Here is a 16,643-nt window from a genome sequence, read left to right as displayed (position 1 = left end):
TCTCCTAACCACCTCCTTTTTTTGGGTACTTTTTAAAAATTTGTGCTTCTCCAGTCATTGATTCACCAACCATTCAAAACAGTTTTCCCCCTGACATACCATATCAAGCCCTTCATATGAAATTCTCCATCAGATCTTCTTAATATTTTCTGCTTTAAAACAAGCCCCAATTATTCAAGTGCTTCCCAACAACTAAAGCTATTTGTGCCTGGCTTCACTGTAGTGAATCTCTTCTGCACTCTCTCTCCCAAGACCTTGGGATCCTTCTCAAAGTAGTGTGCACAAAAGGTAACAAAGAATTCTAGCTACAGATTAACCAGCTATATAGGTTTAGCATCACCTTTTGTAATCAATGTCCCTATTTATAAAGTCTATGATCCTGCATGCTTTTTGTTTCTTAAAAAAAGAGCTTTATCAAACTTATCCTCCACCTCAAAACTTTATATGACTGAACCCAGTGGTGTCTCGTCGCATCCAATCAGGACAACTGAGATTCCGAGGATAAAAATAAATTAAGGTGCAAGATCCAAATCAAGAAAGCACAGTCTCTACTTGCACTAAAGTGATCAGTTGCAGAAGAGACTGACTAAGTTGACTGGCCAACAAGATTGTTGTTTGAAAAGCTGAAGTGAGGCAAACATCTGGTTGGTGGTTTGAAAAAAAAAGCATCTTTTCAAAATTGATTGCAGGTCTTTAAACCTATTAACTGCATCACTCAGTTAAGTGCCAGCTTCCCTCAATCTTTTTCCTCTTTCCCTTTATGCCTTGACCCCAGAGTATTGATTCCCATATCGCTCGATTCCGTCAGTGTCTAAAAATCTCGATCTCAGTCTTGAATATATTTAAAGTCTGAGCACCCACAGCCATCTAGGGTAGAGAATTTCAAATTCCTTAACTGTCTTCATAACTAGGTTCTCATCCCTTGTAGTGACGAGTGCATAACATGAAGACTTCTCTCTTTCAGAGTCTGACTGACTGCTGTTTTATTTCCAGCATCTTTTTAAAGTTATTTCTCATTTCAAACATTTGCCTTTTTCTCCTCTTTGTTAATGCATCGAGTACCTGCTGACTTGGATATGATGGTGGTGGACTGTCCCTCCTCACTTCTTCCTTTCTAGCTGTTCTCTTCCCAGGCATTTCCTCTGTATGAGACGCGGTGGGTTCACTGCTGCTCTCTCCATCATCACCATCTTCATCATCAACTTCTGAAGAGCTACTACTGGTGCTGCTTACCTGGGGAGACTAGAGCGCAAAGCGAAAAACGCATTAAGAACAAATTAACTTGCCTTTACATAGAATGTCATAATGTAGGGAAACATGGCAGCCAACTCATGCACAGCAAGCTCCCACAAACAGTAATGAAATAAACAGACAGATAATTAGCTCCGAAGAGCCCACTCCCAGTGTTGCAGAACAGAAGCCAGGGCTGGACTTGCCAGGCTGTAATACCAAAATAGTCTCAGCAGAGCAGTGGGAAAAAGACAAATGCTGTTTAGAGTGGATTCTCCAACTGTCCCTGATTTCAAAGGGGTAGGTCTAGGGAGGGAATTCCCAGGCTAGAAATATCCATGTACCAAACCTGTGATACATTGGGCATCTGGAATGCAGGGCTCATTGAGGCCTGCCAGCTTTCAGCTGTGTGCAGACAAGACTAATATTCAATTAGATACACTCCTAGAACCAAGCACTGGAATTAACTGGCAACACAATGGATGCTGCCTCACTATCACTCAGCCCTCCTCCCTTCAAAAGGCACTTAAAGCTCAAGCTTGGTGTCACCAAGATGCCTAGCTTGTCTTCTCTATTAATTCTTCCAGCATTTCTGCATCAAAAAACGTGTTCCTCATTTCTGGAATTCTTTCACCACCCTCAAACCCAGGAAAGAGAAGGGACTGCGAAAGATACAGGGCGATGGACTTGGTGATTGAGTAAGGGACGGGTTTTTTAAGCCTAATCACCTTTCGTAATCCAAAAAATGAAGTGGAAAGAAACGAGCGAAGAGTAATAGTACAAAAAGAAAACAAACCAAACAAAAAAATCTGATTCATTGTTTGGTGCCAATGATTTTATTGTCCTATTGTTAAAATATGGCTTAGGTGAAAACTGGAGGGAGCAGAAAGAAGAGGGTTCAGAAAAGGAAGAGCGAACAAGTTTGGATAGGAAAAATAAACGTGAAGGGAAAAGCTGCATAAAAATGACAGCCAAGTAGCCTGACCACAATAATGGAGGCAGAAACCATGAAGTTACTCAAAATTTCCTGCTGGGACAGGGATAGGCCTTAACTCACCCTCTCAACTTTTATTTCTTTATGTTCACATACCTCATCCTTTAATGCCATGTTTTCACCCCCACCGTTGAGTTCTCCATGGATACCATTCATGTTGGCAACAACTTCTGCATCATCATAGCTGTTGAGTGGGTATATGTCAGCAAATTTAGCTGATAAAGGGGTTACATCTTCATCGTCACTGCCGCTGTAGAGAAAAACAAAATATAGTTAGGCATTAAGGTATTCAATAAGGTTCCATGGTACTACTGAAAGAATAGCAAATGAGTTTTCCCCAGTGTCCTGACCATCATTTAATTTTGAACCAATATCACTAGAACAGATCATCTCATCATTCACCTCCGTGCTAATTTTGGGATATGGCTGATATTGTGAATTGGCTGCAGCATTTCCTATATTGCAACAGAGCCGACACTTCATTAGTTGTGAAGCACTTTGGGATATCCTGAAGTTGCCAATGGTGCTACATACATGCAAGTTCTTACCAGCTGAACAGATAGATAGGGCATTGGTTTAACAACTCATATGGGGAAACAGTAGCTCAAACATTGCAGCACTCCCTTAGTCAGGTATTGGATTCCCAGCCAATTTTGAGCTCAGATCATGGTGTAAGCCTCAAACCGACATCTACAGGCCCAGAGACGAGAGTCCACTAAGAAAGTCAAGCAGCACAAGGATACACAAGCAGCTGTCCACCTGCTGTTTGTCTGACTCAGTGTTGATGTTCAATGACTGGATCAGATAATATTCTACATACAGAGATGGTTCCATTAAGAATATTGTCTCCTCTTGCTTCACCCACCCTCCCAACAATTGAAACAAAGTATTAAAACATCACAAATAATGCCTAGTAATCAAGCACTTACAAGGTGGGGGCTGAGTTGCTGTCGGCCAGAATGAGCCGTGGGTGTTGCTGAATAGTGATTGGTGAACTCGAGCCAGATCCTGAGCTTGCGGATGACATGCTAGGTGGGCGAATCTCCGAGAGGTAATCTGGAGCAGATTCTACTTGCAATGGTAATGTGTTAATAGAAAGGTCGTCAGGAATAGGTGAATCCATGATGCCACATGTGAGTATATGAGAGAGGCTGCAGTCGTCACAGGTACACCTGCAAAAGGTCAAAGCAAAGTTGAAGCACCTGAACAGTGCTTTGTGTTATGAACAATATCACAGGGGACTGGGTGGTAGAGAGAGTTAAGTGTGCAGTCTTTTCAATTCTAGTATCTGGGCTTGTACTTGGATCCCATTCGTGGAATAAAAGGCTCCTTCCTCTCTGCTGGATGGAAGGCAGCCATGCCAAATACATTAAAAAAAAAATTACTCCCAGGTGGGGAGGCAAAAGAAGTTTGCTCTGGTCAGGTGAAGACATCAGCACTGGGGAATGAGAACTATTTCTGTAAGGGCTCCCACAAAGGCTCAGTTAACTAAAATAGCGAGCTGCATAAACAATAAAAGCCCCAAGTTAATTCCAGGGAAACTCACAGGATCAGGTACAATGCTGATTTTACACCATTTACCAGATTTTACTCTCCACTGAATTCAGCTGTAAAACTGGTGTTCTACCCAATCCTGTGGGTTTCCCACCCAGTTAGTTGGGTTAAAATTACCGTCTCAAGCTCTGCTGAATACATTGACCTCAGCTACAATTGATCTCATTGCTCCAAAGTTAGAGGGGAAAATCGCTATATTCCCCAATTCTAATCGCTATCCAGTGACACTGTTGAATGTGTGTGGGTGCCTGTACATCAGGTTGAGGGCCTGATATAGCCGAGAGTCTTGCCAGCACTCGCAATTAAGGTTCACATGTGAAGAATGGGATTTGGGCAAGATACCTGGCATCAACTGTGTAACTGTACCCAGCAAGGAGCCAACACTTTCAGGAAGGAAGAGCACTGGCAGAATAAGGGATCAAAAATAAAACACTAGAGGACTGATAACAGGCACACAGATACTTGACGGAATAAACAGAACCAAACCTACAAATAGCAAGAGAAAGAAAAATATTCCTATTCTGGGGACAAGAGAGAAATACTAACAATGCATCAGAAAATGAGGGATTATGTCCAGTAGTGTGGGAGAATGTCAGCCGAATAAGATGACTTATTGATGTAATAAGACTGATGTAATTGATGACTTAATAAGATGTACCCGATATGCCAAAAAATTCCAGGTTGAACCTTCCCTATCTGCACTGTGGGAAGAAAAATATATATGGGAAGACCACAAGAAAGAAAGAATTCAGCCCTCTTCAATTTATTTTACATATTTAATACATTAAAATCCTTGACTCCAGCCCACTTCAAGTAGACACTTACCTGCGCCTATAGTTACAGTTGGGACAATCAGGCATGCTCAGTCGTGATGAAAGCATATGCCTCATTGTGTCTGTGAAATTATTCTCCCCCGTTAGTGCTTTCTTGCTGTTTGTAAGCTGGGGGGGAAAAATTATGAATTTTAATACACAGAATCCAAACATAAATAGAATATAAAACCAGGAAATGTCAGGGATAAGGTAAGGCCATTACTACATTAATTATGTCAATGAAGAAGTAAGGAATTATCCAAAACCTTGGCCTCAAATCCAGCCCAAACAGATGGAATGGAAAGCTTGCCTGTCTGCTGGTGCTGAGGAATCCTGTTTGCAAAATCATATTGGACAGTTTCAATCCAGATCAGGTAGGATAAAACTGACCCAACTTCAGTGGTAATGTCAATGATGGCATAAGGCTGGAGTAAAGGAATGGAAAAAATGTCAGAGTGTGGCAGCAAAGGCTGCTCTTCTGGGTTAAGGATATGGTTGAAGCACACTTCTGGTTGGGGCACAGTGGAGGGAATATCAAATACCTGCCCTGCGAGTGCTTGATGTTGACAATGGGTGCCTGAAATGGAAAGTGTTCCAATCCCCAGTCACCGACATCCCTCACCTTAGAGAGCACAAAAGATTTATCAACTTTTAAGTGCTGTAATTATGTCCTCAGGATGTCTAAAAACACTTCACATCCAGCGAATCCAACTGTCTTTTGAATAAGCCCCATTATTTTCATTGATAGAAGACTGCAAACATTTAGCACCCTTTGAATGAAGTCTCCCATGGAACTCACCCTAAATTTCTATTCCCTAATTTCCATTTCTGTCCTCTGGCCTTACTTTACAAAGAACAAAGAACAAAGATAATTACAGCACAGGAACAGGCCCTTCGGCCCTCCAAGCCTGCGCCGATCCAGATCCTCTCTCTAAACATGTCGCCTATTTTCTAAGGTTCTGTATCTCTTTTCTTCCTGCCCATTCATGTATCTGTCTAGATACATCTTAAAAGACTCCATCGTGCCCGCATCTACCACCTCCGCTGGCAATGCGTTCCAGGTGCCCACCACCCTCTGCGTAAAGAACTTTCCACGCATATCCCCCCTAAACTTTTCCCCTTTCACTTTGAACTCGTGTCCTCTAGTAATTGAAACCCCCACTCTGGGAAAAAGCCTCTTGCTATCCACCCTGTCTATACCTCTCATGATTTTGTACACCTCAATCAGGTCCCCCCTCAACCTCCGTCTTTCTAATGAAAATAATCCTAATCTACTCAACCTCTCTTCATAGCTAGCGCCCTCCATACCAGGCAACATCCTGGTGAACCTCCTCTGCACCCTCTCCAAAGCATCCACATCCTTTTGATAATGTGGCGACCAGAACTGTACGCAGTATTCCAAATGTGGCCGAACCAAAGTCCTATACAACTGTAACATGACCAGCCAACTCTTGTACTCAATGCCCCGTCCGATGAAGGAAAGCATGCCGTATGCCTTCTTGACCACTCTATTTACCTGCGTTGCCACCTTCAGGGAACAGTGGACCTGAACACCCAAATCTCTCTGGACATCAATTTTCCCCAGGACTTTTCCATTTACTGTATAGTTCACTCTTGAATTGGATCTTCCAAAATGCATCACCTCGCATTTGCCCTGATTGAACTCCATCTGTCATTTCTCTGCCCAACTCTCCAATCTATCTATATTCTGCTGTATTCTCTGACAGTCCCCTTCACTATCTGCTACTCCACCAATCTTAGTGTCGTCTGCAAATTTGCTAATCAGTCCACCTATACTTTCCTCCAAATCATTAATGTATATCACAAACAACAGTGGTCCCAGCACGGATCCCTGTGGAACACCACTGGTCACACGTCTCCATTTTGAGAAACTCCCTTCTACTGCTACTCTCTGTCTCCTGTTGCCCAGCCAGTTCTTTATCCATATAGCTAGTACACCTTGGACCCCAAGCGCCTTCACTTTCTCCATCAGCCTGCCATGGGGAACCTTATCAAACGCCTTACTGAAGTCCATGTATATGACATCGACAGCCCTTCCCTCATCAATCAAATTTGTCACTTCCTCAAAGAATTCTATTAAGTTGGTAAGACATGACCTTCCCTGCACAAAACCATGTTGCCTATCACTGATGAGCCCATTTTCTTCCAAATGGGAATAGATCCTATCCCTCAGTATCTTCTCCAGCAGCTTCCCTACCACTGACGTCAGGCTCACCGGTCTATAATTACCTGGATTATCCCTGCTACCCTTCTTAAACAAGGGGACAACATTAGCAATTCTCCAGTCCTCCGGGACCTCACCCGTGTTTAAGGATGCTGCAAAGATATCTGTTAAGGCCCCAGCTATTTCCTCTCTCGCTTCCCTCAGTAACCTGGGATAGATCCCATCCGGACCTGGGGACTTGTTCACCTTAATGCCCTTTAGAATACCCAACACTTCCTCCCTCCTTATGCCGACTTGACCTAGAGTAATCAAACATCTGTTCCTAACCTCAACATCCGTCATGTCCCTCTCCTCGGTGAATACCGATGCAAAGTACTCGTTTAGAATCTCACCCATTTTCTCTGAGTCCAAGCATAACTTTCCTCCTTTGTCCTTGAGTGGGCCAATCCTTTCTCTAGTTACCCTCTTTCTCCTTATATATGAATAAAAGGCTTTGGGATTTTCCTTAACCCTGTTTGCTAAAGATATTTCATGACCCCTTTTAGCCCTCTTAATTCCTCGTTTCAGATTGGTCCTACATTCCCGATATTCTTTCAAAGCTTCGTCTTTCTTCAGCCTCCTATACCTGATGTATGCTTCCTTTTTCCTCTTAGCTAGTCTCACAATTTCACCTGTCATCCATGGTTCCCTAATCTTGCCATTTCTATCCCTCATTTTCACAGGAACATGTCTCTCCTGCACGCTAATCAACCTCTCTTTAAAAGCCTCCCACATATCACATGTGGATTTACCTTCAAACAGCTGCTCCCAATCTACATTTCCCAGCTCCTGCCGAATTTTGGTGTAGTTGGCCTTCCCCCAATTTAGCACTCTCCCTTTTGGACCACTCTCGTCTTTGTCCATGAGTATTTTAAAGCTTACGGAATTGTGATCACTATTCCCAAAGTAGTCCCCTACTGAAACTTCAACAACCTGGCCGGGCTCATTCCCCAACACCAGGTCCAGTATGGCCCCTTCCCGAGTTGGACTATTTACATACTGCTCTAGAAAACCCTCCTGGATGCTCCTTACAAATTCTGCTCCATCTGGACCTCTAACACTAACCGAATCCCAGTCAATGTTGGGAAAATTAAAATCTCCTATCACCACCACCCTGTTGCTCCTACATCTTTCCATGATCTGTTTACATATTTGTACCTCTATCTCACGCTCGCTGTTGGGAGGCCTGTAGTACAGCCCCAACATTGTTACCGCACCCTTCCTATTTCTGAGTTCTGTCCATATTGCCTCACTGCTCGAGTCCTCCATAGTGCCCTCCTTCAGCACAGCTGTGATATCCTCTTTGACCAGTAATGCAACTCCTCCACCCCTTTTACCTCCCTCTCTATCCCGCCTGAAGCATCGATATCCTGGGATATTTAGTTAGAATCATAGAATAGCATAACACGGAAGGATAGCATTCAGCCCTTCAAGTTTGCACTGGCTCTTTCAAAGAGCAATCCAATTCGTCCCATCTCCAGCTCCTCCCGTTTCCCTGCAATTTCTTCTTCAAGTATTTATCCAATTCCCTTTTCAAGACTATGATTGAATCTGTATCCAACACCTATCAGGCAGTGCACCCCAATCCTAACCATTTGTGAAAAACATTTTTTTCCTCATGTCGCCTGATTCTTTTGCCAACCAGCTTAAATCTGTGCTCTCTGAGTACCGATCCTTGGCCGTTGAAAACAGTTTCTCTTTATTTACTCAATCTAATCCTCTCTTGCACACTTTGAATTAATGCCTGGATTCACCATACCTCCATATTCTCCTGAATGTTCCTGGTCATTGTTGAGGCCCATGTTTGAACACTTTGCAAAGGTGCAGTGCCTCGAATCTTTTCTCATTGCTCATCTTTTGGGGTCAGTTTTGTTTCTTCCCATTTCATTTGTACTGCAAGCATATCATATTTTGTGGTGTGCTGACCAACATGAAGGGTATTGTTCTAAATGACCATTGCATTGCAAAGTGAAGCATAAATCTGATAGAATAGTGTAATCCCAATAAAACCAAGGTAGCCACATCAAGCATAAGGAAATTTCCTACAATTTTTCTATTCTCAGCCATGGCTCAGTGGGTAGTTGTGGGTTTAACTCGGAGACTTGAGCACAAAATCTAAACTAACAACTCCAGTGCAGTACTGAGGGAGTGCTGCACTGTCGGAGATGCCATTTTCAGATGAGACGTTAGGCACCGTCTGTCCTCTCAGGTCAACGTAAAGAGGAGCAGAGGAGTTATCCCCAGTGTCCTGACTAGCATATAGCCCTCAACTAACACTGCTAAAACAGATTATCTGGTTATGATCACAATTTGCTGTGTGCAAATTGGCTCCTGCATTTCCAACTGTCATTACACTTAAAAAAAAACTACATTGACTGTAAAGCACTTGGGTGTATTGAGGTCATGATGCTAAACTTGATTTATTCGTTACCCAATTTTTTTTCTGAAAGGTATGTACCGTTTTAATCAAGTTGATTAATTTGAATGACTGGATACCTGAATTTTTCTAGCAGAGATACCCTTCTTCTCACGAAGTAACATATCTTTTTTATAAATACCAAATTAAGTGATTTGTTCTGTGTTACCTCACTCTTTTTTCCAAAATCAAGAGAGCAGCCAGATGACAGGACAATCATCAAATAACCAGCAGGCTACGAGTGAACCATCTCTGATTGTGAGCTCATGACAGGGCTGGACTGAAGGAGGAGCTGCTACACCCATGATGGACTGAAAGGCCTCTTCCTATGCTGTAAAGTTTGACTTCACATTCACTTCAACAGGAAAGATGGGACTTCTGCATGTAGTATCTTTTCCAAAATACAGCAGCTCTGATGATGCAGCATCCCTTTAGTGGTGCACTGGAGTGGCAGACTCAGCCACTGATGCTCAAGTCCTGGTTTGGAGCTTGAATCCACAATCTCCTGATATGAGGTGACCGAGCCAAGCTGGCAGTCAATTTAATATTCTATGTACTTCAATAATGTCACCCGTAGCCATATTCTCTCTCTGAATAAGAGAGCTCTTTACAATCGGATGAGTCTGTTTGGATCTTCTGGTGTTTTGCTAGTTGTCACTTCAAATTCTTAAGCTGATATCAGGATTTAACTATCAATTGAGCATGACTGGGGACACACAGGGCACATAGGAACAGGCCATGCAAATCCTCGAGCCTGTTCCATTATTCAGTGAGATTATGCTTGATTATGCTCCATTTACCTGCCTTGGTTGTGTAAACTTTAATACCCTTGCCTAACAAAAATCTATAGATCTCAGTTTTAAAATGTTCAATGTACCTGCAGCCTCAACTTTTGGGGGGGGCGGGGGGGAGGGGTGGGGGTTCCAGACTTCCATTATGCTTTGTGTGAAGAAGTGCTTCCTGACATCACCCCGAAATAGCCAAGCTCTAAATTTAAGGTTACGCTCCTTTGTTGTGGGCTCTTCCACCAACTCAAGACGTTCATTTTATATTATTCACAAATTATTCCTTTTTACCTGCTCTTCCAATAACCGACGCTGTTTGAAGAACTCCCAGTCCTCCTTCAGCATGCGCTGTTTGGTCTTCATTGCCATCTAACAAAGAGGGGAAAAAAATGCAATTCACTTTGATTTATTTTAAATTTAAAGCACGTTGGCTTACCAATCTTCAGGAGCCCATCTTGGCTCATGAGCAGCTTTGGCACCACTGAGTCAGAAAAATGTGGGTTCAAAGACCACTCCAGAAGGGCGGCGCAGTGGTTAGCACCGCAGCTTCACAGCTCCAGCGACCCGGGTTCAATTCTGGGTACTGCCTGTGTGGAGTTTGCAAGTTCTCCCTGTGTCTGCGTGGGTTTTCTCCGGGTGCTCCGGTTTCCTCCCACAAGCCAAAAGACTTGCAGGTTGGTGGGTAAATTGGCCATTATAAATTGCCCCTAGGGACAGGTGGGGATGTGGTAGGAATATGGGATTAGTGTAGGATTAGTGTAAATGGGTGGTTGATGGTCGGCACAGACTCGGTGGGCCGAAGGGCCTGTTTCAGTGCTGTATCTCTAAAACTAAAAAAACTAAACTAAAAACCTGAGCACATAATCTCGGCTGATAATTCAGTGTTGCATTTCGGATGAGGTTTTAAAGCGAAGACATAAATGATCCCATGGCACTATTCAAAGAGCAGCAGGGGAACTGACCCTTAACTAACAACCAAAAGGAAGATTATCTGGTCACTTATCTCATTATAATATGTAAGACCTTTCTTATAAACTGCTTAACTGGCACATTTGCCTAAATTATAACTGTGACTACACTTCACAAGTACTTAATTGGCTTTGAAGATTAGCCAGAGATAAAAAGGTACCACAATAATGCAACTTCTTCTCTGCTTTTAAAGAGCTTTAGAAATGCTTCTATAATGTCTCCTCCAACTCAAAGCTTTTTAGAAATTATGAAAATGGAAATTACTTTTGGATCCTCATACTAATATTCTTCACAAAGGATACTGAAATCAAGTTTAACACAATTGGGTGTCAAACACTACTGGAATAAATCAGAATAAAATTAGGACCCTCAACTAATCACAGTTAACTTCTGCAACTAATGAGTTAAATTTTTTTAGCAATTATTATTTTTAAGCGTAAACATCCTGGGGTTGCCACTTATCAGAAACTTAACTCCACTTTCCTGGAGTGGGGAGAGCTGGGGGGGTGGGGGGAACGACAGGTAGGAAAGTGGAGTTAAGGTTATGATCAGATCAGCCAATATCTTGTTGAATGGCTCGAGGGGCCGAATGGCCTACTCCTGCCACTATTTCTTACAATCTTAACTGGACCAGCCATATACATACTGTGGCTACGAGAGCAGCTCAGAGCCTGGGAATTCTGTGGCAAGTAACTCACCTTCTGACTCCACAAAGCTTGTCCACCATCTACAAGGCATATGTCAGGAGTGTGATGGAATACTCTCCACTTGCTTGGATGAGCACGGCTCCAACACCACTCCAGATGCTTGACACCATCCAAGACAAAGTAGCTCGCTTGATCGGCACCCCATCTACCACTAGCACACAGTGACAGCAGCGTATACTATCTACAAGATGCAGTGCAGCAACTAACAAAGGTTCCCTTAACAGGGGAGACAGTGGTGTAGTGGTACTGTCACTGAACTAGTAATGCAGAGGTCCAGGCTAATGGCCTGGGACACAGGTTCAAATCTCATCACAACAGCTGGTGGAATTTAAATTCAATTAATGAATTTAAAAATCTGGAATTGAAAACGAGTCTCAGTAATGGTGCCATGAAACTATTAAAGAGTTGTAAAGGAGCCTTTAGGGAAAAGTGACCATAATATGCTAGAATTGTACATTAAGTTTGAAAGTGATGTCATTCAGTCTAAAACTAGGGTATTAAATCTAAACAAAGGAAACTATGAAGATATGAGGGGCAAGCTGGTTGTGGCAGATTGGGAAACAACATTAAATGTCTATCATCACACCTTCTAAAGAATTAATACATGGTTTACAACAAATTTACATTCCTTTGAGGCACAAAACACCAGTGGGAAAAGTGATCCAACCATAGCCGCACAGTGGCGCAGTGGTTAGCACCGCAGCCTCACAGCTCCAGCGACCTGGGTTCAATTCTGGGTACTGCCTGTGTCTGCGTGGGTTTTCGCCGGGTGCTCCGGTTTCCTCCCACATCCAAAGACTTGCAGGTGATAGGTAAATTGGCTGTTGTAAATTGCCCCTAGTGTAGGGAGGTGATATGGAATTACTGTAGGGTTAGTATAAATGGGTGGTTGTTGGTCGGCACAGACTCGGTGGGCTGAAGGGCCTGTTTCAGTGCTGTATCTCTAAATAAATAAAATAGCTAACAAGAGAAGTTAAAGATTGTATTAGATCAAAGGAAGAGGCTTATAAAGTTGCCAAAAAAAAGTAGTAAGCCTGAGGATTGGGAGCATTTTAAAATTCAGCAAAGGAGGACCAAGAAATTGATTTAAAAAGAGAAAATAGAATATGAAAGTAAACTAGCAAGAAACATAAAAATGGACTGTAAAAGCTTCTACAGGTATGAAAAAAGGAAAAGATTAGCAAAGACAAACATGGGCCCATTACAGGCAGAGACAGGGGAATTTATAATGGGGAATAAGGAAACGGCAGAGAAATTAAACAAACACTTTGTGTCTGTCTTCATGGAGGAAGATACAAAAAACTTCCCAGAAATACTGAAGAACCAAGGGACTAGCAAGAGTGAGGAACTGGAAGAAATTATTAGTTACAAAGTAGTACTGGAGAAATTCATGAGGTTGAAAGTTGATAAATCCCCTGGACCTGATGATCTACATCCTCGAGTGTTGAAAGAGGTGGCTGTAAAGATAGTGGATGCATTGGTGATCATCTTCCAAAATTCTAGATTCAGATCAGTTCCTGAAGATTAGAAGGTAGCAAATGTAATCTCACTATTTAAGGAAGGAAAGAGAAAATGGGGATCCACAGGCCTATTAGCCTGACATCAGTAGTCGCGAAAATGCTAGAATCTATCATAATGTACTCTTAGAAAATAATGGTTACGATTAGGCAGAGTCAACATGGATTTATGAAAGGGAAATCATGTTTGACAAACCTGTTGGAGTTTTGAGGATGTAACGAGCAGAATAGATAAGGGGGGACAAGTGGCTGTGGTATATTTGGATTTTCAGAAGACTTTCAAAATGGTCCCAACATAGGAGGTTAGCAAGCAAAATTAGAGCACATGGGATTGGGGTAAATATACTGGCATGGATTAAGAACAGGTTAACAGACAGCAAATAGAGAGTAGGAATAAATGGGTCATTATCAGGTTGACAAGTTGTGACTAGTGGGGTACCGCAAGGATCAGTGCTTGGACCACAGATATTCACAATCTATAACAATAATTTGGATGAGGGGACCAAATGCAATTTTCCAAGTTTGCTGATGACACACAACTAAGTGGGAATGTGAGTTGTGAGGATGCAGAAAAGAGGCTTCAGGGGGATTTAGACAGGCTAACTGAGTGGGCAAGAACATGGCAGGTAGAATATAATATGGAAAAATGTGAAGTTATCCATTTGGTAGCAAAAACAAATGCAGAGTATGTCTGAAATGGTGAGAGATTGTGAAGTGTTGATGGCCAAGGGGACCTGGGTGCCCTTGTTCATAAGTCACTGAAAGCCAACATGCAGGTGCAGCAAGCAATTAGGAAGGCAAATGGTATATTGGCCTTTACTGCAAGAGGATTTGAGTACAGGAATGAAGATGTCTTGCTGCAATTATATAGAGTCTTGGTGAGACCGCACCTGGAGCATTGTATAAAGTTTTGGTCTCCCTATCGAAGGAATGATATACTTGCCATAGAGGGAGTGCAACAAAGGTTCTCCAGACCGATTCCTGGGATGGCGGGATTGTCCTATGAGGAGTGATTGAGGAAACTGAGCTTGTATTCTCTAGAATTTAGAAGAATGAGTGGTGATCTCATTGAAGCATACAAAATTCTTACGGGGCTCAACAGGGCTGATGCAGGAAGGATGTTTCCCCTGGCTAGGGGATCAGGAACCAGGGAACAAAGTCTCAGAATAAGAGGTATGCCATTTAAGATTGAGATGAGGAGAATTTCTTCATTCAGAAGGTGGTGAATCTTTGGAATTCTCTACCCAGAAGACTGTGGAGGCTCTGTCATTGAGTATGTTCACGACAGAGATCACTAGATTTCTAGATATTAATGATATCAAGGGATATGTGGATAGTGCAGGAAAATGGTGTTGAGGTAGATGATCAGCCAGGATCTAGCTGGATGATGGAGCAGGTTCGAGGGGCCGAATGGCCTACTCCTGCTCTTAAGTTCCTAAAAACCCATCTGGTTCACTAATATCCTTTAGGGAAGGAAATCTGCTGTCCTTACCGGGTCTGGGTCAACACACACAGCAATGTGACTGATTCTTAAATGCCCTCTGAAATGACTGAGCAAGCCAGGTGTCAAGGGCAATTAGGGATGGGCAACAAAGGAAAGAAAAAGAAACTTTCCAAACCTGCAACCTCTACCATCTAGAAGGATTTAGGGCCGTAGACGCATTGTAAGAGCACCACCTGCAAGTTCCCCTCCAAGTCTCACACCATCCTGACTAGGAACTATATAGCCGTCCCTTCGCTGTCACGGGGTCAAAATCCTGAAACACCTTCCCTAACAGCACTGCTGGTGTACCGACACTACATAGACTGCAGCGATTCAAGAAAGCAGCTCACCTCCACCTTCTCAAGGGCAATTAGAAATGGACTATAAATGTTGGCCTTGGCAACGACTCACTCATCTCAAGAACAAGCAAAAGAAACGCGGGAGTCATGGAAAAAGTCATGGAAATAACAAGATTTCAATAAAAAAAAATTCTTGAAAATTTGTTTTCAGTCAAAAATAAAATGTTTTCAACTTTTTAAAAAAAATTAGTGGGATGTGGGCATCACTGGCAGTTATTGCCTATTCTTAATCACCCTTAGTTTGATGCAATTGAGTGCCTTGCTAGGGCCACCTCAGAGAGCAGTTAAGAGTCAATCACTTTGTGTGGGACTGGAGTTACGTACAGATCAGACCTGGTAAGGCTGGCAGGCTTCCTTCCTTAAAACGGCATCAGTGAATCAGCTGAGTTTTTATGATAATTATGGTCATGGTCTTCTTCAAGTTTCATGGTAGCTTTTGCCAATAACAGCTTCTTATTTTCAGATTCTTTCTGCAATAATTGTCAAACCTGAAGAAATTCTCCGATGACTGCACTTGTCAAAAATTGGCCGTGTAGTTGATAGTTGGGGCAGTGGAGTGGTTAGCACTGCAGCCTCACAGCTCCAGGGACCCGGGTTCAATTCTGGGTACTGCCTGTGCGGAGTTTGCAAGTTCTCCCTGTGACTGCGTGGGTTTTCACCGGGTGCTCCTGTTTCCTCCCACAGCAAAAGACTTGCAGGTTGATAGGTAAATTGGCCATTGTAAATTGCCCCTAGTGTAGGTAGGTGGTAGAAGAATGGTGGGGATGTGGTCGGGAATATGGGATGTTGGTCAGCACAGACTCGGTGGGCCGAAGGGCCTGTTTCAGTGCTGTATCTCTAAATAAATAAATAAAATAAAAAAAATAGCGAGGAGGACAGCTGCATACTCTAGAATTATATCGATGGTTTGGTTGAGTGGGCGGAAAAGTAGCAAATGGAATTCAATCTGGACAAGTGTGAGGTAATGCAGCTTTTCCAGGAGCACAGGCATTGCGAGTGAGGAGTGAACAGCTGGGAAGTCAATTTCATCGGGAGTTTCGGTGGAGCAGGGACTGCTGGCTTTTCCAGGAGCACAGGCATTGCGAGCGAGGAGTCAACAGCTGGGAAGTCAATTTCATCAGGAGTTTCGGTGGAGCAGGGACTGCTGGGTAAGTAGAAACCTATATATTTGGGCTGTTTCTGAACCCGAGACACAACTCTGGTAGTGTCTCCCACCCGCCCTCCTCCTCTTACAAAAAAAAAGGACTCGGTTGTGTGTAGGTAAGGTAAGGCTTTTTCTATTTCTCTTCTTGTTTTATCGTGTGATTGGTTAAAAACTTGGGAATTTAGAATAGTGGGAATGGAGGTTAAGGCAGTTGAATGTTCCTCCTGCAGAATGTGGGAGGTAAGGGTCGCCAAGGGTGTCCCTGCTGACTGCATCTGCGGGAAGTGCACCCAGCTCCTCGAGGACCGCGTTAGGGAACTGGAGCTGGAGGAACTTCGGACCATTCGGGAGGCGGAGGGGATTATTGAGAGGAGTTATCGGGAGGCAGTCACACCTCAGGTAAAAGAAGAAGGTAGATGGGTTACCGTCAGGGGAAGGAGAGGGAACCA

At 43.1% G+C, this 16,643-nt stretch overlaps 1 protein-coding gene across 2 annotated transcripts in view; it reads right to left on the bottom strand.

The window, feature by feature from the left end:
• Positions 1-16,643, bottom strand: part of fam193a (family with sequence similarity 193 member A) — a 312,966-nt gene that overhangs the window by 46,017 nt on the left and 250,306 nt on the right. For both annotated transcript variants that reach the window (XM_068029230.1, XM_068029231.1), the window contains exons 9-13: positions 10,307-10,384; positions 4,604-4,719; positions 3,154-3,396; positions 2,321-2,474; positions 1,063-1,242 (exon numbers count right to left, since the gene is read on the bottom strand). In XM_068029230.1, the coding sequence (XP_067885331.1) occupies positions 1,063-1,242; positions 2,321-2,474; positions 3,154-3,396; positions 4,604-4,719; positions 10,307-10,384 (771 nt within the window). The remainder of the gene's footprint in view (positions 1-1,062; positions 1,243-2,320; positions 2,475-3,153; positions 3,397-4,603; positions 4,720-10,306; positions 10,385-16,643) is intronic.

This window comes from Heterodontus francisci, chromosome 4 (genome assembly GCF_036365525.1).
Source record: "Heterodontus francisci isolate sHetFra1 chromosome 4, sHetFra1.hap1, whole genome shotgun sequence".
NCBI lineage: Eukaryota > Metazoa > Chordata > Chondrichthyes > Heterodontiformes > Heterodontidae > Heterodontus > Heterodontus francisci.
This window is presented reverse-complemented; position numbering and strand designations above follow the sequence as displayed.